The sequence below is a fragment of the Bos taurus genome, chromosome 14 (genome assembly GCF_002263795.3).
Source record: "Bos taurus isolate L1 Dominette 01449 registration number 42190680 breed Hereford chromosome 14, ARS-UCD2.0, whole genome shotgun sequence".
In the NCBI taxonomy this organism is placed as follows: domain Eukaryota; kingdom Metazoa; phylum Chordata; class Mammalia; order Artiodactyla; family Bovidae; genus Bos; species Bos taurus.
The window spans coordinates 51,789,882-51,815,091 of NC_037341.1; the positions used below are offsets into that span (position 1 = coordinate 51,789,882).

General features: G+C 36.4%; 1 protein-coding gene across 1 annotated transcript in view; it reads left to right on the top strand.

Annotated features, from left to right (window-relative positions):
- CSMD3 (CUB and Sushi multiple domains 3) overlaps positions 1-25,210 on the top strand; it is a 1,470,240-nt gene that overhangs the window by 984,331 nt on the left and 460,699 nt on the right. Inside the window, exons 20-22 of the mRNA NM_001424929.1 lie at positions 4,230-4,346; positions 10,216-10,431; positions 12,664-12,852. Of these exons, the coding sequence (NP_001411858.1) occupies positions 4,230-4,346; positions 10,216-10,431; positions 12,664-12,852 (522 nt within the window). The remainder of the gene's footprint in view (positions 1-4,229; positions 4,347-10,215; positions 10,432-12,663; positions 12,853-25,210) is intronic.

The following is a 25,210-nucleotide window of genomic DNA, read 5'->3' on the forward strand; positions in this document are numbered from 1 at the left end:
TGCCCCATATTTGGTGCAGTACAATTTGTAATAGTCAGCATTCTTGTGGCTTAAGTGACAAAAACCCAATTCTAACTGATTTTTAAAAATGAAAGCAGAATTTGTTTTTCGAAGTTTCAAACTTAGAAAAGGGCTTCCCTGGTGGCTTATATTGTAAAGACCCTGCCCGCAATGCAGGAAACTCAGGTTCAATCCCTGGGTAGAGAAAATCTCTGAAGAAGGGAATGGCAACCCACTCCAGTGTTGTTGCCTGGCGAATTCCATGGACAGAGGGCTACAGTCCATGGGGTCACGAAGAGTGGGACACAACTGAGCGACTAACACAGGCCAAAATTAGAAAAGGCACACATGGCATACTTCTTGTTGCTAATGATAATCATGAATTCAGACATTTTCAAGGATATTTCCATTTCCACCTTGGCTTTTCTCTCTCCTTATCATCATTCTCTTTAGTTGAAACCAGGCTTTTTCTATATGTGGGACTAAAGGTAGAGAATACACTCTCAGGAGAATGGAATCATATAACCTCACATTTCCAAAATTAGAAAAGAATGAGAGTTCTACCATTCTATTTTAATTAGAAAAATATGAGGAAAGGTCTCTGATTAGTCCATACCTCTACCAGAAATTGTAGTAAGGGAAAAGTGCCCTTTATGATTGGCTTTCTCCAGGTCATGTGTCCATCCATCCCTATGAAGACAAATGATAGAGTAATTCACCAAGATAGAATGGTTTGGTGGTGATATTATCAGAAGAAGCAGGAGGAAAAAAAAATAATGTCCAAGTATACCAGCATGCCAGTGGCACCCCACTCCAGTACTCGTGCCTGGAAAATCCCATGGATGGAGGAGTCTGGTAGGCTGCAGTCCATGGGGTCGCTAAGAGTCGGGCATGACTGAGCGACTTCACTTTCACTTTTCACTTTCATGCATTGGAGAAGGAAATGGCAACCCACTCCAGTGTTCTTGCCTGGAGAATCCCAGGGACGGGGGAGCCTGGTGGGCAGCCATCTACGGAATCCCACAGATTCGGACACGACTGAAGGACTTAGCAGCAGCAGCAGCAGCATACCAGCATGCCAGAGAATGCAATGGCACCCCACTCCAGTACTCTTGTCTGGCAAATCCCATAGACGGGGGAGCCTGGTAGGCTGCAGTCCATGGGGTCGCTAAGAGTCAGACACGACTGAGCGACTTCACTTTCACTTTTCACTTTCTTGCATTGGAGAAGGAAATGGCAACCCACTCCAGTGTTCTTGTCTGGAGAATCCCAGGGACGGGGGAGCCTGGTGGGCTGCTGTCTATGGGGTCGTACAGAGTCGGACATGACTGAAGTGACTTAGCAGCAGCAGCAGCAGCATACCAGCATGCTTAAGTGTTATTAATAATAAAATTGAATGTGTCTGGTTTGCCTAGGAGCAACATAGACCCTTATCATCTCTCATCAAGGCAACTGGAATCAACCTTAAATTCAATATCCAACTACTTCAATCTAACCTTCATTCTATTTCATGTTATACGCAATGTCAAAAATATTTAATGACTTTGTTTCCTAGGGATAAAAGTTCAAATTATTAATCAAGAAATTCATGATTCTTAATAGCATGGACTCTATCCTTTCCAGTTTTGTCTCCTTCCAGTATTCTTACCTCTTTGTTTTTTTGAAAGATCATTTATGTCACATTGAAATCTCCATCTTTATCTATCTTCCTCTTTTGTAACCCCAACTCATTCTGAGTATAGCTGTGAAAAGTGAAAGTGAAAGTGAAGTCGCTCAGTCATGTCTGACTCTTTGTGACCCTATAGACTGTAGCCTACCAAGCTCCTCCATCCATGGGATTTTCCAGGCAAGAATACTGGAGTGGGTTGTCAGTTCTTCCTCCAGGAGATCTTCCTAACCCAGGGATTGAACCCGGGTCTCCTGCATCGTAGGCAGACGCTTTACTGTGTGAGCCACCAGGGGAGATCTAGCTGGACAGGAAGCATAGCTGGACAAGGCATACTTTATATTCACTTTTTTGAATGTCTGAGCTTTGTGTGAAGCTGCTACTTAATTTTTCATTCATTCTAACTGAACTCGACTACATATAATATTGTACACTGATTTGATTATGCTTTTCCTTCAGTTTAAACTTCTTCCCCAGAGGCAACTAATCTAAAATTCCTTAAAGGGAGGAATAGTGAATAAACAGAATTTATTCTCCTGAGCCAAGAGTGTAACCTCCATTGACATAGATTGCCTGGTTACTCAAGGTACAGCTTGCCTCACTTTGGCACACATTAGTTCTTATCGTTTCTTCATCAGATCAGATCAGATCAGTCACTCAGTCGTGTCCCACTCTTTGCGACCCCATGAATTGCAGCACGCCAGGCCTCCCTGTCCATCACCAACTCCCGGAGTTCACTCAACTCATGTCCATTGAGTCAGTGATACCATCCAGCCATCTCATCCTCTGTCGTCCCCTTCTCCTCTTGCCCCCAATCCCTCCCAGCATCAGAGTCTTTTCCAATGAGTCAACTCTTCACATGAGGTGGCCAAAGTACTGGAGTTTCAGCTTTAGCATCATTCCTTCCAAAGAAATCCCAGGGCTGATCTCCTTCAGAACGGACTGGTTGGATCTCCTTGCAGTCCAAGGGACTCTCAAGAGTCTTCTTCAACACTACAGTTCAAAAGCATCAATTCTTCAGCGCTCAGCCTTCTTCACAGTCCAACTCTCACATCCATACACGACCACAGGAAAAACCGTAGCCTTGACTAGACGAAACTTTGTTGGCAAAGTATTGTCTCTGCTTTTGAATATGCTATCTATCTTGGTCATAACTTTCCTTCCAAAGAGTAAGCGTCTGAATTTCATGGCTGCAGTCACCATCTGCACTGATTTTGGAGCCCAGAAAAATAAAGTCTAACACTGTTTCCGCTGTTTCCCTGTCTACTTCCCATGAAGTGATGGGACCGGATGCCATGATCTTCGTTTTCTGAATGTTGAGCTTTAAGCCAACTTTTTCACTCTCCACTTTCACCTTCATCAAGAGGTTTTTTAGTTCCTCTTCATTTTCTGCCATAAGGGTGGTGTCATCTGCATATCTGAGGTTATTGATATTTTTCCCGGTAATCTTGATTCCAGCTTGTGTTTCTTCCAGCCCAGTGTTTCTCATGATGTACTCAGCATATAAGTTAAATAAACAGGGTGACTGTATACAGCTTTGACGGACTCCTTTTCCTATTTGGAACCAGTCTGTTGTTCCATGTCCAATTCTAACTGTTGCTTCCTGACCTGCATACAAATTTCTCAAGAGGCACGTCAGGTGGTCTGGTATTCCCATCTCTTTCAGAATTTTCCATAGTTTACTGTGATCCACACAGTCAAAGGCTTTGGCATAGTCAATAAAGCACTCCAGTGTTCTTGCCTGGAGAATCCCAGGGACGGGGGAGCCTGGTGGGCTGCTGTCTATGGGTCGCACAGAGTCGGACAGGACTGAAGTGACTTAGCAGCAGTAGCATCTAGGTTTCCTTTAGTTTTAATGCTGATAAAATTATCTGGTCTATTGTAACCACTGGTGTTAGAAGGCATTGTTAACTGTGATTTAGTCTACAGTAAATAAACATTGAATCAAAATTTAATTTCTGTTACTTCAGTTCATAAATATTTATTTTTATTATCTTGGAGTATTTACTAAAAACTAACTATCCTCTCAGAAAACTCTTTTTATTCCTTATGTTTCCTAGAGAAATGCACAAGTTCAGAAACAGCTTTCTAAATTTCAGTTTACTCCACTATGTCAAAAGGAATTCTGTGAAGAATGACACCTATCCCTTTAGGAATCTAAAATATAAATAATTTTGTATAATTAACAAATTGTTTTCTTAAAGCTTAGTAAAAGAGCAACTGCTAAACAATTAATTACTCATGTTTAATTTATAACTGATTTATGCAAAATTGCTTGTAATTAGAAATATATAAGTATGTACTTTAAATGCAAATATGAAAGGTTGAGCTAAATTCTTTTGGGGCTGGTATTAATTCTCAGATACAATTATATACCTTTTTCTTCTCTAGTGTTTCAAAGGATGAAGTGAATTTCTAGTATTGGAAGAGGTCTTTACACACTCCTATTATTTCCAGGAAGTAACTTAAGAAAAGATAATCAGACTCCTATTTCAAGAGAGATTTGTTCAGCCTTTGCCTCTCTTAACAGTGATCATATGACTATATTTCTTTGTATTTTCAGCATTATGTGGAGGAGATGTTAGAGGGCCTAGTGGAACAATCTTATCACCTGGTTACCCAGAATTTTATCCAAATTCTCTGAATTGTACATGGACTGTTGATGTAACCCATGGAAAAGGTAATTTGTCTCATGCAATGATAATGGGCTATCTTCTTAATTTTCATTGCATATATTTTTATTTCATTGTCCTTTACAATGTCATTTTGCATGAGCAAAAACAGATCAGTACTAAAATATGCTAATACAAAATTCAATTTGAATAACTGCAGCAGAGGATTATATTTACTTTTCTGTAGTATTATAACATACATGCTCATATGATTTTTTTTCAGAATGGTAATATATATATATATTAAACTAATGTAATTTGAAATTTTCATAACAATAAAATCTCAAATAGGATGTCTTTTGTCTCTGGCAGAGTGTTAAGAAGTTGATTTCAAAAATTCAAAGGGAAATAGATATTCTGAAGTACTGAACTGATTGTAAAGTAAACAGTACATGTTTATATACACTTGTTTTAAAATGGTTTATTTATTATAAATAAATATAATATAAAGAAATATAAATAAAATGGTTATTTATTATAACCATATACCCTATATAAATGTATAACTGTCCTAGAAATATTTGTCTCAAATTTTCTGTCAGAACTGCAGTTGGATCTCACGCAGTTGAGTGAAAGTAAAAAATTGCGCTGTGCTTATAGTAGAGCTTAATAAATGTCCTTTGAACAAATAAAGAAAGCCCTTGTAGTACTAAATGTGATTTATTCATGCAATACAACCAAAATATTCAATGAATATTAGCAATATAAATGGTTTAAGATAATAGCTTGACAGTGGGAAAATGGGCATTCTAAATATCAAAACAAAAATGGATGAAAATTATTTACCTGAAAGTATCTATATGCTATTATTTTAAAAAATAATTTATTCATGTTAAAAACTGCTTATTCTTATTGGTTTTTACTATTACATTGTACATGGGCTTCCTGGTAGCTCAGCTGGTAAAGAATCCATCTGCAATGCATGAGACTCCAGTTTGATTTAGAGAAGGGATAGGCTACCCAGTATTCTTGGGCTTCCCTGGTGGCTCAGTCAGTAAAGATCTGCCTGCAATGAGGGATGCTTAGGTTCGATCCCTGGGTTCAGAAGATCCCCTGGAGGAGGGCATGGCAACCCACTCCAATATTCTTGCTTGGAGAATCCTCATGGACAAAGGAGCCTGGCAGGCTACATTCCATGGAGTCACAAAGAGTTGGATATAACTGAGCAACAGCACACACATTACATTGTACTTATTGGCTTTATTATCAAAGATCTAAAAATTAAAAAACCCAAATCCTAGCAATGAGAAGGTGATGTTACAGTTTTAAAAATTAAAGCTTTATTTAAAACATTTGAATCCACTGTGGTTTTTACACGATGTGTTATTTTATTTTTTAATTTTATTAGAATAGAGTTGCTTTACAATGTTGTGTTAGTTTCTGCTGTTCAATGAGGTGAACAGTTATACATATACATATATACTACATATAAGATCTTTTTTTAGATTTTCTTCTCGTTTGGTTCACCACAGATTCTTGAGTTGAGTTCCATGTGCTAAACAGCAGGTTCTAATTAGTCATCTATTTTATACATAGTAGTTTATGTATGTTAATCCCATCTCCCAATTTGTCCCACTCCTCCTTCCCCCACCATTGGTAACCATGTGTGTTATCCACATTTGCAACTCTATTTCCACTTTGCCAATAAATGAAAACCATTTCCACTTTGGCAATAAATGAAAATAGAAAACCATTTTTCTAGATTCCACATATAAGAGATATACAGTATTTGTTGTTTTTCTTACTTCACTTTATATGACCATGCACGATGCTTTTTATACTTCTGTTCAACTATGTGAGATATATCTGCAGTTCTGATAGAATATTTGAGACACAGATGGTTAGCCTTTATTGAAATTATACATCCTTTCATTAATGGTGAAGGTAATATAAGGATGGTTCTTTTAATGAAAATTAAATATTATTGAGAAAAAATGCTGTTAAAATGAGTATTCTGGTATTTACTGCAGGAATGAAGTGGAAGACTTCACAAACTGTCATTTTTGTTGTTCTCCATAATAGAAGACTATTTGTTGGAAGTTAACCAAAGCATCCTATTATCCCACTGTGTAGCAGATTAATGGAGTTTAAAATAAGCTTGCTTATATTATACAAGAAAATGGAGGGCTACATACTGCTTGCTGTGTAAACAGAGGTTTAATTAACACTTGAGGTTTTGCACCTTCAGACGTTGCAAGTGTTAATTAAATCTGTATTTACATGGCATGAAATGCAGATTATGTGCTTTTCTTGGAAGAGCCAACAAAATTTGTTCGAAGTACAACTGTTCCAAAGTGTAGTCAAAGTTTTGTGAAGGATAATCTCTTAAAGTTAGGAGAAATTATCAAGATAATGTAGTTAAACTTCTCACCCAGTCCATATACACACACATTGACACACAAATGCACATCAGTATTGCACCCTGAAGGTCAAAATTCATGATAACTATAACTATAAGCTAGATATTAATAATATTTTTACTTCAAGCCCAAGTTTTTCATATATTTACATAACAAAAATTACCTTAATAGGACTTTTTGAGTTATCACTTTTATGGGACGGTACTATGATGTTGTAACCACTTACTTTTTCTCACTATTCTTCATACCCACTGCCCTATTAAGATTGTATGTCTTTGCCTGTCTACTTCTACTTCCTGAAATGTCCACCCAAGGGTTGCTCTTCCACAAAGAGCTGTTCACTTTTGAAGGTCATTGCCTTCAGAAGCATCTGCTAGTCCCTCTGACAACCTACCTCTTAAGTTTATGCTCTGATATTGACTCATATTAATTACTTTCATAGCACTTAGCAAAATGTTTGAACGTTTAGTTTATGTGTCTTTTTCCCTTAGATAGACTATGTTATTTATAATCTCATTTTTTATATTCTATAATGCTTATAATATAGTAGGTTCTTAGTATCATTTTATTATTTAGATTAATTGCCTTTCATTAAAAGGTCTTTTGTCTAAAAACACAGATTTTATTGCTTAAAACATAATATGATAAACAGAAGCTTCATTTTTTTAAAGTAGTTGACTAGGGCAGAGTGACATGAAAACAACTGACTTTCAGGTTGAAGAAGTAAACAATAAATGATAGCTAAGAGTTGCTGAGCACTTCCTCTGTGAAAGCACTGTGCCAAGTCATCCCTTATATTGCCTCATTTAAACTTTAGGACAACTCTATTAGAATCCATTTTCCCAGATGTCCGAGAAAGTGCGTTTCAGAAAGGCTATGCATGTAATACATGACAGTGGGCTCATTAGCACTGCTGCCTAACAGAATTTTAAATTTTCCCATGTATTAATTTCAGTACACATAAGAACAAGCACATTTTTCTAAGAAAAACATGCAGGCTGATAGACTGATTTTTTTTTTCTTTTTTGTTCATTTGCTCTTCTGACTATTTTTCTTATTTTTAGTCTCTGACCAAAATCTAATTCACTTTATCTGAACTTCCACTCATGTTAATTTGTAAATTTAGATATCAGTTAATCTAGATGGCAAAGTATCTTCTCCTTGCTACATTGCCATTTTCATTTACATCTGTCTAGTATCAAATGCCACATTTATATTGAAGAACTTTTGAGACACTGACTTTCTGGACCCAGTCCTAAAAAGGGCTCATTGTGGAGTGAGAAAAAAAAGATGTGTTATATTTTGAAAAAAAGTATCATTGTATATTTCAAGTATTTTCCAAGTTGAAATCACTGGCCTATTATGCAATAATAACTTATCATTACTTATATTTTCAGTTTATTTTTTGGTCTCATTTTATTTCACTTTTTGCTTTTATAACAAACAAGTGATAAATAAGGAGTTTGGGATTAACATATACAATAAAATAGTTAAACAACAAGGGCTTACTGTATAGCAAAGGGAACTATTTTCAGCATCTTATAATAATCTATACTGGAAAATAATATGAAAAAGAATACACACACACACACATATCTGAATCACTTTGCTGTATACCTGAAACTAACTAACACAACTTTGTAGATCAACCATACTTCAATTTTTTAAAAAAGCAATGAAGACTCCAAAACTATCCATCATTTGGAACTATAAAGTTGATAAATAGCATTAAGAATGTTATTTTATCATTACCCACTAACATATGTTACTGAGTTTTTGATGAAGCTTTTGGAGATTCTTCTAGATCAAATAAGAAAATTTATTAAGCACTTCAAAAGAAAGATCAATGTGATATCTTCCTTTATTTCATTTGGTACTTAAATACAGCATCCCAGGTGGCTCAGTGGTAAAGAAATCTGCCTGCTAATGCAGGAGACACAGATGTGGGTTTGATCCATGGGTCGGGAAGTCCCCTGAAGGAGGACATGGAAACCCACTCTAGTATTCTAGCTTGGAAAACCCCATGTCAGAGGGGTCTGGCGGGCTACAATCCATAGAGTTACAAATAGTCGGACACAGCTGAGCAACTGAGCACACACATATGCATATCTTACAAACAGTATAGGATGTGTGTGTGTGTGTGTGTGTGTGTGTGTATGTGTAATTGTTAGGTTATTACATGCATTTGAGTGTCATTAAACAGTCACATAAGACACAATGCAATGACCGTATTCACCAGGACAGAACAAATGAAAAAATAAAAATAAAAATTTAAACTTTCAAATATTGATGAAGATACAGATCAATTGGATTTGTTGATGAAAATGTAAATTGGCATAGCCACTTTGTGAAACAATATTAAGGCTGAACTATATATATATATATATATAAATTTCCCATGAGCCAGTAATTCTACTCCTAGGTATCGATCCAACAGAAATAAGCAATTATGTTCTTCAAAAGACATACTTGAATGCTCCTAGCAGCATTTTCTGCATTCAAGCTAAAATGTCAATTATCTAAATAACCATCAACTTTTGAACAGACAAATGTGTTGTGTTCACAAAATGAAATGGATCTCTAAAACAACTTAAAATCACACACAAAAGTAGAGAGAAATCTCACACACTTAGTGGTAAGAGAAAGAAACTCAGGGGCTTTCCAGGAGGCTCAGTGGTAAAAAATCCACCTGCAATGCAGGAGATGTGGGTTTGATCCCTGGGTCAGAAAGATCCCCTGGAGGAGGAAATGGCAGCCCACTCCAGTATTCTTATCTGAAATACTATGCACAGAGGAGCCTGGCGGGTTACAGTACCTGGGGTGGCAACGAATTGGACATGACTTCGAGACTGATCACGCATTCTAAAGAACTCATACCAAAAAGAGTATACCCTATATGAATCCATTATATAAACTACAAAGAGTTGCTAAGCACTTTAACATGAGTGGAAGTTCAGATAAAGTGAATTGGATTTTGGTCAGAGACTAAAAATAAGAAATAGAAGAGCAAATGAACAAAAAAAGAAAAAAAAATCAGTTTATCAGTCTGCATGTTTTTCTTAGAAAAATGTACTTGTTCTGATATGTACTGAAGTTAATACATGGGAAAATTTAAAATTCTGTTAGGTATTAACAGAGTAGTCGATCCTATTAGAAGTTGAATGAGTGGTTACTTTTCCCAAAACACTTCTATTTAAATAAAGGGTATAAGTTTTCCTTGAAATTTTCAGAAAATGCATGTAATTTCTTTTTAGACAGTAATTTTAAAAATTTATTTCCAAGCAGTTTCCAAGACATGACTCATTATAAACCTTATAGAGAAGCGAAAGGAAACAAGCAAACAGAAAAACTCAAAAGAAAGATATAATAATTATACTATATATTCAGAATATTTTATACCAGTGCCTTTCATTTTCACAAAAATCTGTTATAAGAGTCCTGATTTTTGTTAGTTTGGTAACTCTGTGTGTTTTACTAATATACTTTATGAGTCTAATTTTCCTCTTTTCCTTATTAGGTGTACAGTTCAACTTCCACACCTTTCATTTGGAAGACCATCATGACTACTTACTGATCACAGAGAATGGCAGTTTTACCCAACCACTGGCACGCTTGACTGGTTCAGAACTTCCTTCAACAATCAATGCTGGTCTCTATGGAAATTTCAGGGCTCAGTTGCGCTTCATTTCTGATTTCTCAATATCATATGAAGGATTCAATATTACATTCTCTGGTAAGAAAATATGTTTTAAAACCAGAGTTTTAAAAGTGAAAATAGCTTATGCATGATCAAACAGAGAGAGAAAATGAGACAAAAAAGGGTGAAAGCAAAAAAGCTATCTGCCAACAAATTTTAAGGAAAGTTTGAAATGCCTTGAAGATTGACTATAGTAATATATTAAAGGGGACCTTAAAACAGTAGCAAAAAAGAAATTAATTCACAAAAATTTACTAGAAATACAATAAATACATTTCTTTAACTTATATTCCTGTAGAATTCTGAGAGGAAAACTTGCTAAAAATGTCAAGTGAACTTAAAATGGAAGCCCATACATATATGTAAAGGTTTACTTAGTCCATTAATGAAATGTGAATTAAACCAGTGATATTCTAGTTTTGTGTTTCTGGGAAAAGTCATTGTTTGCAGGCCAAGATTAATATATTCATTTGGAACTAGATGATCTAGAAGCAAGTTAATTCTATTATCCTTTTTATTCTAGAATAACCTCTATAGGCAATATTATATCTATAGACAATATTATAACTTGGATTATAAGGGAAGAAAATTGTAAGACAAAACTGAACAAAGAAATATTCTTGTTAGTTCTACTTTTTAGCTAAATGGAATAGTGAAAGAGAATACAGAAACAATAAGTAAATCTTATGCCAACTTGCTAATACTAAGTTTACAATATTGCAATTATACATAATTATATTAATAATATATATTACAAATATATAAATAAAATAATAAATACTGACTTTGTTCTTCAATTGTTATTGCAGTATTTGCATGGAGATATTTGTCTACTAAAATAAGTTATTTCATAGAGAAGAACAAATGAGCATAATCAGTTTTAACCTAGAATGTTATTAAAATAATAGCTCATCAACATGAAGCAATCCCTTTGTTCTCCACTACAGTTAGGTACTAAGTGTGTGTTCTGGGAATGTTTTTAGATAAGCTACTTCTTCTTAAGACTCTATATAAATTATATTATGGTTAATTTAATTTAGTCTGTCATACCCTGAAGAGTGTTTAAAGGTTTATTTTCATGATGTTCATTCATTGCTTGAGGAAATTCTCTTGTATAAATCTGTAATATACAATTTTAAGTTTGTGGGCAGTCAGTCTTACATAAATTCTTGCTTCTGAAGTCACGTATTTTTCATAATATGGATTAATAGAATTCCTCGTATACTATAGGCACAAGAGTCTTTGTCATTTAGACTAAAACCGTTAAGTAAATGTCATTTCAAAATGTAAATGATTTCATTCCAAATGATATTTTTGCATTTGAAAATATTACTCTATCATGTCATTATTTTAAATCAAAAATCTAAATAAAACAAAATGTTTCTAATAGAGAATAAAAAATACAAGATAAATATCTACATTTCCAATGTATCATTCACAAGGTGACACTTTCTCATCTTTATTTAATTACACATAAGAGTATTTATTATATTATTAGGTCTTTCACAGTTCAGTTCAGTTCAGTTCAGTCACTCAGTCATGTCTGACTCTTTGCAACCTCATAGACTGCAGCACGCCAGGCTTCCCTGTCCATCACCAGCTCCCGGAGCTTGCTCAAACTCATGTCCATTGAGTTGGTGATGCCATCCAACCATCTCATTCTCTGTCATCCCCTTCTCCTTCTACTTCAATCTTTCTTTTCAATGCTCCTTCCACCTTTCTCAGCATCAGGGTCTTTTCCAATGAGTCTGTTCTTCTCATCAGGTGACCAAAGTATTAGAGTTTCAGCTTTAGCTTCAGTTTTTCCAATGAATATCAGGACTGGTTTCCTTTAGGACTGACTGGTTTGATCTTGCAGGTCTTTCACAAAAGAAGAAAATTATGTGTGCCATAGTATATACCCATAATTACATCTATGTGTGCTCAGTCGCCTCAGTCTTGTCTGACTCTGGGACCCTATGGACTGTAGCCCACCAGCCTCCTCAGTTCATGGGCTTTCCCAGGCAAGAATACTGGAGTGAGTTTCCATGCCTTCCTCCAGGGGATCTTCCCGACCCAGAGATATAACCCACTTCCCTGTATATCCTGCATTGCAGGAGGATTATTCACCCTTGAGCCATGGGGGGAAGCCCGCAGTTATACTTATAAGCACTTTTAAAATGTATGGCTAGCCCTGAAAGCAACCAGTTTACAAAATATAGAAGTATACCCTCAAAATCACTACTGTTTTTTGTTTGTTTGTTTGTTTTCCTCTTCATCCAATTACAGAGTATAATCTGGAACCTTGTGAAGATCCTGGAATTCCTCAATATGGTAACCGAATTGGGTTCACCTTTGGGGTTGGTGACACTCTGACCTTCTCATGCTCATCAGGTTATCGTCTGGAAGGGACATCAGAGATCATCTGTCTTGGTGGTGGCCGACGAGTGTGGAGTGCACCTCTGCCAAGGTGTGTGGGTACGTGGTCAGCTGCTTTCATTTGCTTGTATGTGTAGTCACTGTCCATGGAGTTGCATGATTATACACCCTTTTTAAAAAATATGTAATCTGTTGAATTTCTTCATTTATTTCATATTAATTATTTCAATTTTTTTTTTTTTTTTTACTTGGCAATCTGGTAAAACACAATTATCTTCTCAACTGCTCCATTCAGCCTACCATGCTTCTAAATTTGTCTTCGGATCATGGGAATAAGGAACGAAGAGATGGTTAGAGAGACAGATAATAGATAATAGAATCATATTTTGAAAGCTCACAGACAATTGCATTTCTGCATTCTATTAATAGATGTTTTTTCATGATTTCTGACAATATTTGATAACTTAGAATTAACACCTATGAAAGGATTACAAGGGAAAATAGTAGAGAATTTGAGTTATCAAGGCAAGTATTGCCTCAATATATGCAATCTACAGAATAATCTATTATGATAGATGAATTCCGATGGGAATTCATGTTGTGAAATAAAGAATAGCAATAATTAAAGTATTGAAAATTTGAAGCACCATCTCAACCTTTGGAAATGAATATTTTGACTGATAGAAAAAAAAATATCTGTAGAGAAATGAAGGACTTTTCACTAGGACTTAAAATCATTTTCTATTTATACAGGAAATAAACAAGAATTTCTTTAGGTGATCACCCATTCAGTGGTTATCAGTACACATTTTTATAATAGAACAAGATACAAGTGATTTTGCTATTTCAAAAAGCTCTTAAAACTCTCAAATGTATTTAACTTGAATTTAATTATAAATTTGTGGGTCACAGTTGTTTGTAAGTTATACTACAAAATCAGGTGAATTTGTAGAGCTTTGATCTGTGGTTTAAGACTTTATCCTTTTTTTACTTATTTTAATGGAGGCAAATTCCCTCTAGATTAAAAGATTAATGAAGAAGAGGATTCCTTCTGTGACTTATTCCATACATTGCTCACTGTATGGAATGTTGTGGGAATCCTGTGAATCCTTAAATCTAGTAAAACAAAATTGATATTTCAGGTTAATATGGGTCTGAAGGTTTTTATAGTGCTGAGATTGTTTTCATAGCCCCTAAGTGTTATATAACAGAGAAGCTGATATTTAACAGATGAAATGTCTTTACTCCCAAAACATCTTTTCCAGGGAGATATATAGAGTGTAGTCTTTCTGGTTTTGTTTCTATGTTTGTTTTTGTTGTTGTTGCTGATTTTGTTTGTTTGTTTGTTTTACTGTTTCCGGATTTGGAATTCTCCTCTGTATCTGAATTGTCCCTGTTTCCATTTTCATTTGGTGTGAATATTTTCAAAGGTCAATTAATGAAAACCTTGGGAATAGGGTGTTTGGCTTTATATTCTAGTCATTTGATACTGGGTTAATTCACTTTTCTAAACTTTGTTTTTCTCATCAGCAAAATGGTTGCAACATTATGTTAATGTTAGTTATGAGGGTTAAAAAAGATCAGCCATGCTAGTAGACACCCAATACAATTACTGGAATATTGGAGGAGTTCAGAGTTTAGATGTTGAGAATGTTTAGATGTTGAGAACTTATTATATTGAGAATAATCTGCAATGTTAGTTTATTTGAACAAATTTTATTTCTTCTTAGATTCTTTGTAGTTTTCATGTAATATATCTCTAAAGTCAACAAGCCACCAGAAAAGCCCTTCTCTAGTGCATATTTGCTTAAAAACATCACTTAGTCCTCAGTATCGCCAGCCTCATAGAAAGCTTATGTTATAGACAGGGGCCTAGTTATGAGTAAGTTATATTCCAAAAATTTCCTTCTACTTTGGTTATTTGGAATCTAGGTAGTTTTGCCTTGGCACAGGGTTGCAAACAGGGACATTCCCAGAACAAACAAGAAGTGATTATAAATTTTGTATCAAGTGTAAAACTAATACTAACATTTACTAAAAAGACTTATGTATACCTAGGTTACATAAGACTGTCCCTGATTCTGAACAGTAAGGCAACTGATAAAGCAGTTTTTGGAAACTTGCTTTTCATTTATATTTTACTTTAATTTTGATTCTATATTTACACTATAAATTTGTTAGCGTCTTTCTGTTTCTGTGGGTAGAATTTGATGAAAGGTATCTTAATTCTAGATGTTAGAAGAATAATAAATAGTATTTTCATTTAAGGAATTTCTGGAATAACCTCTTCATTTATGTTTCAAGGTAATATTTTTAAAAAATAACAAACAATAACACCGTAATATTGTCTATACAGTCTGTAAAGCATTATTTCATGTAGTGTCCCATTCCTGAAATCAGCCTATACTTTGAAAGTAGCTTTGAGTTCAGTATCTCAGTCGTGTCTGATGAATCGCAGCACACCAGGCCTCCCTGTCCATCACCAACTCCCGGAGTTCATCCAAACTCATGTCCATCGAGTCGGTGAAGCCATCCAGCCATCTCATCCTCTGTTGTCCCCTTCTCCTCCTGCCGCCAATCCCTCCCAGAATCAGAATCTTTTCCAATGAGTCAACTCTTCGCATGAGGTGGCCTAAGTATTGGAGTTTCAGCCTCAGCATCGTTCCTTCCAATGAACACCCAGGACTGGTCTCCTTAAGGATGGACTGGTTGGATCTCCTTGCAGTCCAAGGGACTTGCAAGAGTCTTCTCCTGCACCACAGTTCAAAAGCATCAATTCTTCAGTGCTCAGCTTTCTTCACAGTCCAACTCTCACATCCATACATAAACACTGGAAAAAACATAGCCTTGACTAGATGGAACTTTGTTGGCAAAGTAATATCTCTGTTTTTTAAATATGCTATCTAGGTTGGTCATAACTTTCCTTCCAAGGAGTAAGCGTCTTTTAATTTCACGGCTACAATCACCATCTGCAGTGATTTTGGAGCCCCCCAAAATAAAGTCTGACACTATTTCCCCATCTATTTCCCATGAAGTGATGGGGCCAGATGCCATGATCTTCGTTTTCTGAATGTTGAGCTTTAAGCCAACTTTTTCACTCTCCTCTTTCACTTTCATCAAGAGGCTTTTTAATTCCTCTTCACTTTCTGCCTTAAGGGTGATGTCATCTGTATATCTGAGGTTACTGATATTTCTCCCAGCAATCTTGATTCCAGCTTGTGGTTCTTCCAGCCCAGCGTTTCTCATGATGTACACTACATATAAGTTAAATAAGTAGGGTGACAATGTACAGCCTTGGAGTACTCCTTTTCCTATTTGGAACCAGTCTGTTGTTCCATGTGCGGTTCTAACTGTTGCTTCCTAACCTGCATATAGGTTTCTCAGGAGGCAGGTCAAGTGGTCTGGTATTCCCATATATTGAAGAATATTCCACAGTTTATTGTGATCCATACAGTCAAAGCCTTTGGCATAGTCAATAAAGCAGAAATAGATGTTTTTTCTGGAATTCCCTTGCTTTTTCGATGATCCAGCGGATGTTGGCAATTTGATCTCTGGTTCCTCTGCCTTTTCTAAAACCAGCTTAAACATCTGGAAGTTCACAGTTCACGTATTGCTGAAGCCTGGCTTGCAGAATTTTGAGCATTACTTTACTAGCATGTGAGATGAGTGCAATTGTGCAGTAGTTTGAGCATTTTTTGGCATTGCCTTTCTTTGGGATTGGAATGAAAACTGACCTTTTCCAGTCCTGTGGCCACTGCTGAGTTTTCCAAATTTGCTGGTATATTGAGTGCAGCACTTTCACAACATCATCTTTCAGGATTTGAAAGAGCTCAACTGGAATTCCATCACCTCCTCTAACTTTGTTCATAGTGATGCTTTCTAAGGCCCACTTGACTTCACATTCCAGAAAAGTAGCTTTAGCATAATAATATTATCAGTGAAACTATTAAAAGCTCAAGATTGCACACAAACTCAAGGTCAGAATCATGTCTGTCACAAGTTCTTAGGTCCAGAGTTATGCTCCATTTACAACAGCCCACTGCTGTCTTTGACTGGAGGCTTCAGTAAAGTTGAGAGGAAATCTGGTCTTAACTATAATTGATATATGGCTTCAGAAAACTCCTTAGGCTATCCTCTATTTTAATTGGAAGAAACCTCTTCTACTGTGAACCATTTATTGAGGTTACTTAAGTGCAGGGAAATATTAAATTTTATATTATTTTTTTTGAAGTATAGTAGATATCAGTTTAGTTCAGTTGATCAGTCATGTCCGACTCTTTGCAACCCCATGAACTGCAACACTCCAGGCCTCCCTGTCCATCACCAACTCCCAGAGTTCACTTAGACTCACGTCCATCGAGTCGGTGATTCCATCCAGCCATCTCATCCTCTGTCGTCCCCTTCTCCTCCTGCCCCCAATCCCTCCCAGCATCAGAGTCTTTTCCAATGAGTCAACTCTTCGCATGAGGTGGCCAAAGTACTAGAGTTTCAGCTTTAGCATCATTCCTTCCAAAGAACACCCAGGGCTGATCTCCTTTAGAATGGACTGGTTGGATCTCCTTGCAGTCCAAGGGACTCTCAAGAGTCTTCTCCAACACCACAGTTCAAAAGCATCAATTCTTCAGCACTCAGCTTTCTTCACAGTCCAACTCTCACCTCCATACATGACTACTGAAGAAACCCTCCCTTGACTAGACTGACCTTTGTTGGCAAAATAATGTCTCTGCTTTTGAATATGCTATCTTGGTCGGTCATAACTTTCCTTCCAAGGAGTAAGCGTCTTTTAATTTCATGGCTGCAATCACCATCTGCAGTTGATTTTGGAGCCCCCAAAAATAAAAAAGTCTGACACTGTTTCCCCATCTATTTCCCATGAAGTGATGGGACCAGATGCCATGACCTTCGTTTTCTGAATGTTGAACTTTAAGCCAACTTTTCACTCTCCTCTTTCACTTTCATCAAGAGGCTTTTTAGTTCCTCTTCACTTTCTGCCATAAGGGTGGTGTCAGCTGCATATCTGAGGTTATTGGTATTTCTCCCGGCAGTCTTGATTCCAGCTTGTGCTTCTTCCAGCCCAGCGTTTCTCATGATGTACTCTGCATATAAATTAAATAAGCAGAGTGACAGTATACAGCCTTGGCGTACTCCTTTTCCTATTTGGAACCAGTCTGTTGGTCCATGCCCAGTTCTAACTGTTGCTTCCTAACTTGCATATAGGTTTCTCAAGAGGCAGGTCAGGTGGTCTGGTATTCCCATCTCTTTCAGAATTGTCCACAATTTATTGTGATCCACACAGTCAAAGGCTTTGGCATAGTCAATAAAGCAGAAATAGATGTTTTTCTGGAACTCTCTTGCTTTTTGATGATCCAGCGGATGTTGGCAATTTGATCTCTGGTTCCTCTGCCTTTTCTAAAACCAGCTTGAGCATCTGGAAGTTCACGGTTCATTTATTGCTGAAGCCTGGTACGATCTTGTATTTGTCTGAGGTGTACAACACAGTGATTCAGCATTTATATACATTATGGATTGATTACCACGGTAAGTCTAGTAACCATCTGCCACCATACAGAGTTACTGCAATATTCCTTATGCTATTCACTACATCCCTGTGACTTATTTATTTTATAATTGGAAATTTGTACCTCTTAAACCCTTTCACTTATCTTGTTGAACCCCCACTCCCTCACCTCTGGCAGCCACCAATTTTTTCTTTGTATGTATGAGTCTGTTTCTATTTCAATTTGTTTGTTTTGTTGTTTAGATTCTACATATAAGGGACATCATATAGTCATTGTCCTTTTCTCTTTTGACTTATTTCATTTACCTTAATATCCATACTATCCCAAGCGCATGGAAATTTGTAGAGGCAGGAAAATAATCTTGATAGAACTTGAGATCATAACACTCACCATCGAGTGGGTGTTACAGGGATTCTTCTCCCTAAAGAGTAGTGTCTGTTGCAGGCACATAGTTTATATTTATGTTTCATTCTTTCCTAAGTTACGTGATCTTTGAAAAGTTGTTCACATCTCTTTCCTGCCAAGTTTTCTCAAATATGATGTTTTCTAAAATATTATAATTACATCCATGCTGCAAGATAGTTTATAGCTCTAAGAAATAAAAGACGTGTAAATCACCTAATGTATCACTCAACAAGTGACACTTGCTCAACTAACCTCATCCCTTTTCCTTGTGCCTACAACTATCTCCACCACCTAATAGTCAGTTCTCCTAAGGGCCATGATAACTGATAGCAGTGAAGAGTAATTTTCACCACCAAGCAGGAGAGGAAAGAGAAGGAAAGGAGGAGATTAAAAAGTTTTACTATGCTATGATCAGCTGAGTACTTCACACACATAATCCTATTTACTACTTGGTGATCAAGATGATCCTATTTACTACTTAGTAATCAAGATCAATTTTAACTTTTAAAGAAATATATATCTATACTTATGTTTTCCATTTTGAAAAAAGTAAAAATAACTAACATGTAAAATGATATTTCAGTGGATATATTTTACATTAAGTGATTATCCTGGTGATCCACGTTTCTGTGAAAATGGTCACATATTTTAACCAAATATCTAAAAGCAAAAAAAGAAAGAAAAGTGTAAACAAATGTCATTACTTTGAAAATAAGAAACAGTGACTTGTTTTTGGTCAAAAAATATTTGATTAAAAAAAAAATTTGATTTCCCTTTCTTAAATACACATTACAAAAAAAGCAAGAAACAAACAAACAAAAAACCTAGTAGTTCCCTTGTCATCTTTCGAGATAAAAAACAAACAAAAAAAACTTACGTGTCTTCATTTAGCTTCCCAACATTCCAGGAACCCATGCCAGGTCATGTTGCAAATAAACAAGGACCTAATGGAAGTATTTTGTTTTGGAAAGTAAATTAGCAAGTTAAATATTAATAATGTTTCTTTAGGCAAGAATCCACATATTTTAAGAAGTCCATAAATTTGAAAGTTATTTTAAAGACATTAATTCATTCATCCTTATAGTTTATTTAACACAGCAACTTCTATTTCTAATTTTATGAATCATTAATTTTTTATCTGACCTTGGAGAAGTAGCATGTTGCCTAGATCATGAGTGAAATGAGAAAAATGATAACTCCACATTACACATCTACATAGGTTTCTCACTCTTCAGAACTTTTAGATGATATATACTGATGGTTACTTATAATTTAGTTTTAAAATGAATTTTAAAAATATGGGAAACAAAGTGAAGCATTTGTGGGGATTCTCTGTACTATCATTATAACTTCTTTTAAATCTAAAATTATTCTAAAATGAAAATTTTATTAAAAATTCAGAACAAGAAAGGATCAATTGCACTTGAAAAGACAGTTCATTTTTAATCAAATTCTTTTTATTTCATCTCAACTTCTGAACTCTCTTGTATCTCAGATACCCACTTCCTATGTCAGATATGACTGATTTATTGGTAGTTGGCATTGTAGAAATATAGTGTTGTAGAAAGCATATTAAGATTAAGATATTTCACCAGCTCTCAGACACTACCAGTAATTAGTTGGATGATTTTAAGCAAATATCTTAATTTTATGTGCTTCTCTTTTCTGGAAAGAATAATGCCAATATGAGTTATACTCAACACAAACATCTCTTATAAAGAGAACAAAAATAATTTGATAAATTATGTATACAAATGTATATATTTTTCTTATATAATTATGATTAGGTGTATTTTCTTGATTTGGCAATATAAAAAAATCTATATTATTACCTTATAGTTTGGTGCTTTATATTTTTTTAAAGATTTTCTTGCTTGCAACCTTGTGAAGTAAGCAGAGGAGATATTATTCCCACTTGACAGCTGAGAAAATGTTGTTACAGAAACATTATAAGTAATTAGTGGAAGGTTATACCAGAAACACAGAAACCAAGTCTCAAACTTTTTAGATCAGTGTTGTAGTTGAAACCGTTTACCTAAGATTGGGACTTGAACCCATGTGCAGGGACTCAAATCCTGCCAAAACCTTGCTTTGAACTTGAACCCATGTGGCTGGGACTTGAACTTTGCCAAAACCCTGCCTGGGATTGAACCCACACTGTGGGTACTGGAACCCTGCCAAAAATCCCTCAATTTGGGATTCTAACCCACATGGCCAGGACTCAAACTCAGCCAAAACCCAGTTTGAGACTTGAACCGCAATCTTAAACATCCAATGTCTGGACTTACTGAGACTCAGGTTCTTTGATCTCAGCACAGAAGGAATTCAAACTGATAAACAGGAAGTAGATTTATTAATATAGGATGCCTGTAAGAGATGCAGGGAGCTCTGCCCTGAAGACTCAGTGGGCTATAATTTATAAAGGAAAGAAAAGGAGGCGAAAAGACTGCCTTCTTCAGGTAGATATAGATGCAGAAGTAAGGCATGCATCATTAGCTCCTCCTTGATATTAGTCAGGAAAGTGTCTGACCCTAGGAGGTCAAACTAGGATTATCATGTTTGTAAAAGGTGGGCCTTCCGTCTAGTAACCTGAGGCATATTTTGTGGTTTTGTTTATGGTTTTATAATTAAGGGGCTTCCCTGGTGGCTCAGATGGTAAAGCATCCACACACAATGCGGGAGACCAGGGTTCAATCCCTGGGTTGGGAAGATCCCCTGGAAATGGCAACCCACTCCAGTATTCTTGCCTGGAGAATCCCATGGACAGAGGAACCTGGTGGGCTATAGTCCATGGGGTCGCAAAGAGTCAGACACAACTGAGTGACTTCACTTCACTTATAATTAAGCAAGCCTGCTTCACTGAATAATGTTCCAGTAGCTTTCTTGAGCTATTATTGACTTATAAAGGCCTCCCAAAGTTTCTTAGGTTTCCTTCTCTATGTGTAGTCCCCTACTGACACTGCTACAACTGCTTGTAACTATCCTATTCTATCCCATTCGTGGTGTTCCAGGTGGTATTTCTTTATTACCTTACTTATTATATATATGTATACAGAAGCTTTTCTACTATGCTTGATAAAGGCTTGAGAAAGAACATCAAAAAAAAAAAAAAAAAAAGAAGAGGTGGAGTAATTGGAAAACGTAAATTAAATGAAATGAGAGCACTGAATATGAAATATAAAAAGTGAAACAGAATAGATAAAAGATCATCATAGAGTCCAGTTGTTTTTCAACATAGCTGCTTATTAGAATATTACCTTATTTATTTATCCACTATTTTGAAAGACTACCATTTGTTTTTCTTAATGGAATAGACCATGGGTGAGTAAACATTTTTTTCTATGAAGTGCTAGATAGTAGACATTTCAGTCTTTGTGGCCCACACAGTTTGAATCACAGCTATTTAATTCTGACATTGTATTGTGAAAGAAACAATAAATAATACATAAATGAATAAATGTGTTTGTATTCCTATAAACCTTCGTCTACAAAGATAACAGACTGGATGTAGCCCTCAGGTCATAGCTTGTGATTTCTGCAGCAGATTTACCAAGTTTAAAGTTACTAGTCATTCATCCCTAAGGGAAGAAGGAAAGATCCTTTTCCCATTCTCTATTTTTTTCATCACAGGTTCTGTTTATTAAAGGAGCATATCGTTTACTTAATTCTAGGAGATTTCTCTTGTTTTTACAGAAAGAGTATTAGGATTGTATATGTTTGTATGTATCTGTGTATGAACGTGAAAGTCACTCAGTTGAGTCTGACTCTTTGCGACCTCATGGACTATACAGTACATGGAATTCTCCAGGCCAGAATACTGGAGTGGGTAGCCTTTCCCTTCTCCAGGGGATCTTCCCAACTCAAGACTTGAACCCAGGTCTCCTGTACTGCAGGCAGATTCTTTACTAGCTGAGCCATAAGGGAAACCCAAGAATACTGGCGTGGGTAGCATCAGTATGTATGAACACTGATGCAATTTATGGGTAATTTAATTCATAACCATCTCCAGATCCTTTCATATACCCAGATCTCTTCTGAGTATCAAGTCTGTATTCCCACTGGCACATCGGGCTGGTCCACATGGATGGCCTCCCATGGAAACACTGCTTCACATTCCAAAACAACTCATTATCTCCTCCACCAAATCAACTCTCCCTTCTGCACTGCTTAGTTCAGATATGGTATCATTCTCATTCAACCATACAAGCTAGAAATTGTGTTATATTTTACTTTTTCCTCTCTCTTTCTACCCATACTAGAAGTCACTGAGACCTACTACCAAGAGCTATTGTTCAAATTTACCACCATTTCCATTCTCATTACCCTTATTTTCATCTAGCTCTCATTAATTCTCATAAAAATGAACATAATAGCACTATAATAATAATGTGTGGTAGGCACTGTGTTAATATATATATATATATATATATATATATATAGTCAGAAGAGTGTGTACTTTGCTCAGTTCTGTCTTGATGCAACAAAGATTTGAAATGGCGGACCAGTGTTACAACTCGGTTACAGCTCAGAGTTTTACTTGGCAAACAAAGGATAGTACACTTTGAGGTGTGAGGGCAGATGGGCCCCAAAGGAGATGCCTCAACCCATCTCGGCTCCCTGTTTTTATATGTTTTGTCTCCTCCCCCTTCACCTGCCCTATGTAAATCAGGGCTAACCAAGAAGGGGGTGTGTTTGTTTTACCTGAGGTTCTCACTCCCAGTCTGCAGATTTTCTTTTGTTCCGTTTTCATGGGATTTTCCCTTTGTATTTTAGCCACCACCATTTTGGACTCCTTTTTCCTATTCTAACTACCCAATATGAGACAGTATTATTATCCCATTTTAAAAGCTAGCCAGATTAATTATTTAACTTGGTAAAAAGCTTGAAATCAACTCTTTCTGATTACAGCTTATGTTTTAGCAATTGCATGTATAATCCTACTATAACCTTTCTTCTTTTCTAGCTGGACTTCCTGTTTTCAAATTTCCCTTATCTAATTATCTTCAATTGCATTACTAGTGATATTCTCTTTTATTGATGAGTAAAAAGTAACCACTAATTTTGCGGTTTAAAACAGCATATTTACTTTCTCTTGGTTTCTGCAGGTAGGGAGTATGGACACGGTTTAACTGAATCTTCTCTTAGGGTCTCAAGGACCAGGGCAGAATTCTTAACTGAGGTTCAGTATCCTCTTTCATATTCACATCATTAACGGATGTCGTTACTTCCTTCTTGTTGTAGGACTTAGAGCGTCAGTCCTTTGCTCACTTCCTAGGGACCAAACACAGTTCCTTGCCATATGAACTTCCCAAGCTTGGATGCTTCCTTCATCAAAACAGCAAGTCTATCTAGTAAATCACTGCTGTGTGCTGCATGTGTGTTCAGTCATGTCCGACTCTTGGGGCCCTATGAAATGTAGTCCACAGGGCTCCTCTGCCCATGGGATTTTCCAGGTAAGAACACTGTAGTGGGTAGCCATTTCCTCCTCTGGGGGATCTAACCGACCCAGGGGTTGAACCTGTGTCTCCTGCATTGCAGGTGGATCCTTTACCACTTAGCCACCTGGGAAGCTCAGTATCACTAGCAAGATTCAGTTCTGAATGTTATAAAATCATAGGAGTAATGAAAAACAAATCATAAGTCCCACTTAACTCAATGGGCGGGGGCTGCATTAAAGCATGAATGCCATAAGGTGGGTATAATATGAGATTCACCTTAAAGTTGACACCAGGAAACCTTAGAAAGATCAGATCATCTTTATCCCCTGCATAAATCACTAGGTGCTTTCCCATGCCTATTCAGTTCATTCACTCAGTTGTGTCCGATTCTTGGCAACCCCATGGACTGCAGCATACCAGGCCTCCCTGTCCATCACCAACTCCCAGAGCTTGCTCAAACTCATCTCCATTGAGTCTGTGATGTCATCCAACCATCCCATCCTCTGTCATCCCCTTCTCCTCCTGCCTTCAATCTTTCCCAGTGTCAGGGTCTTTTCCAATGAGTCAGATCTTTGCATCAGGTGGACAAAGTATTGGAGTTTCAACTTCAGCATCAGTCTTTCTAATGAATATGCAGAACTGATTTCCTTTATGATTGACTGGTTTGATCTCCTTGCAGTCCAAGGGATTCTCAAGAGTCTTCCCCAACACCACAGTTCAAAGTCATCAATTTTTCAGCACTCAGCTTTCTTTATGGTCCAACTCTCACATCCATATATGACCACTGGAAAAACTGTATCTTTGACTAGATAGACCTTTGTTGGCAAAGTAATGTCTCTGCTTTTTAATATGCTGTCTAGGCTGGTCATAGCTTTTATTCCAAGGAAGAAGTGTCTTTTAATTTCATGGCTGCAGTCACCATCTGCAGTGATTTTGGAGCCCTCCAAAATAAAATCTTCACTGTTTCCATTGTTTCCCCATCTATTTGCCATGAAGTGATAGGACCAGATGACATGATCTTAGTTTTCTGGATGTTGAATTTTAAGCCAACTTTTTCACTGTCCTCTTTCACTTTCATCAAGAATGAAATGCCTA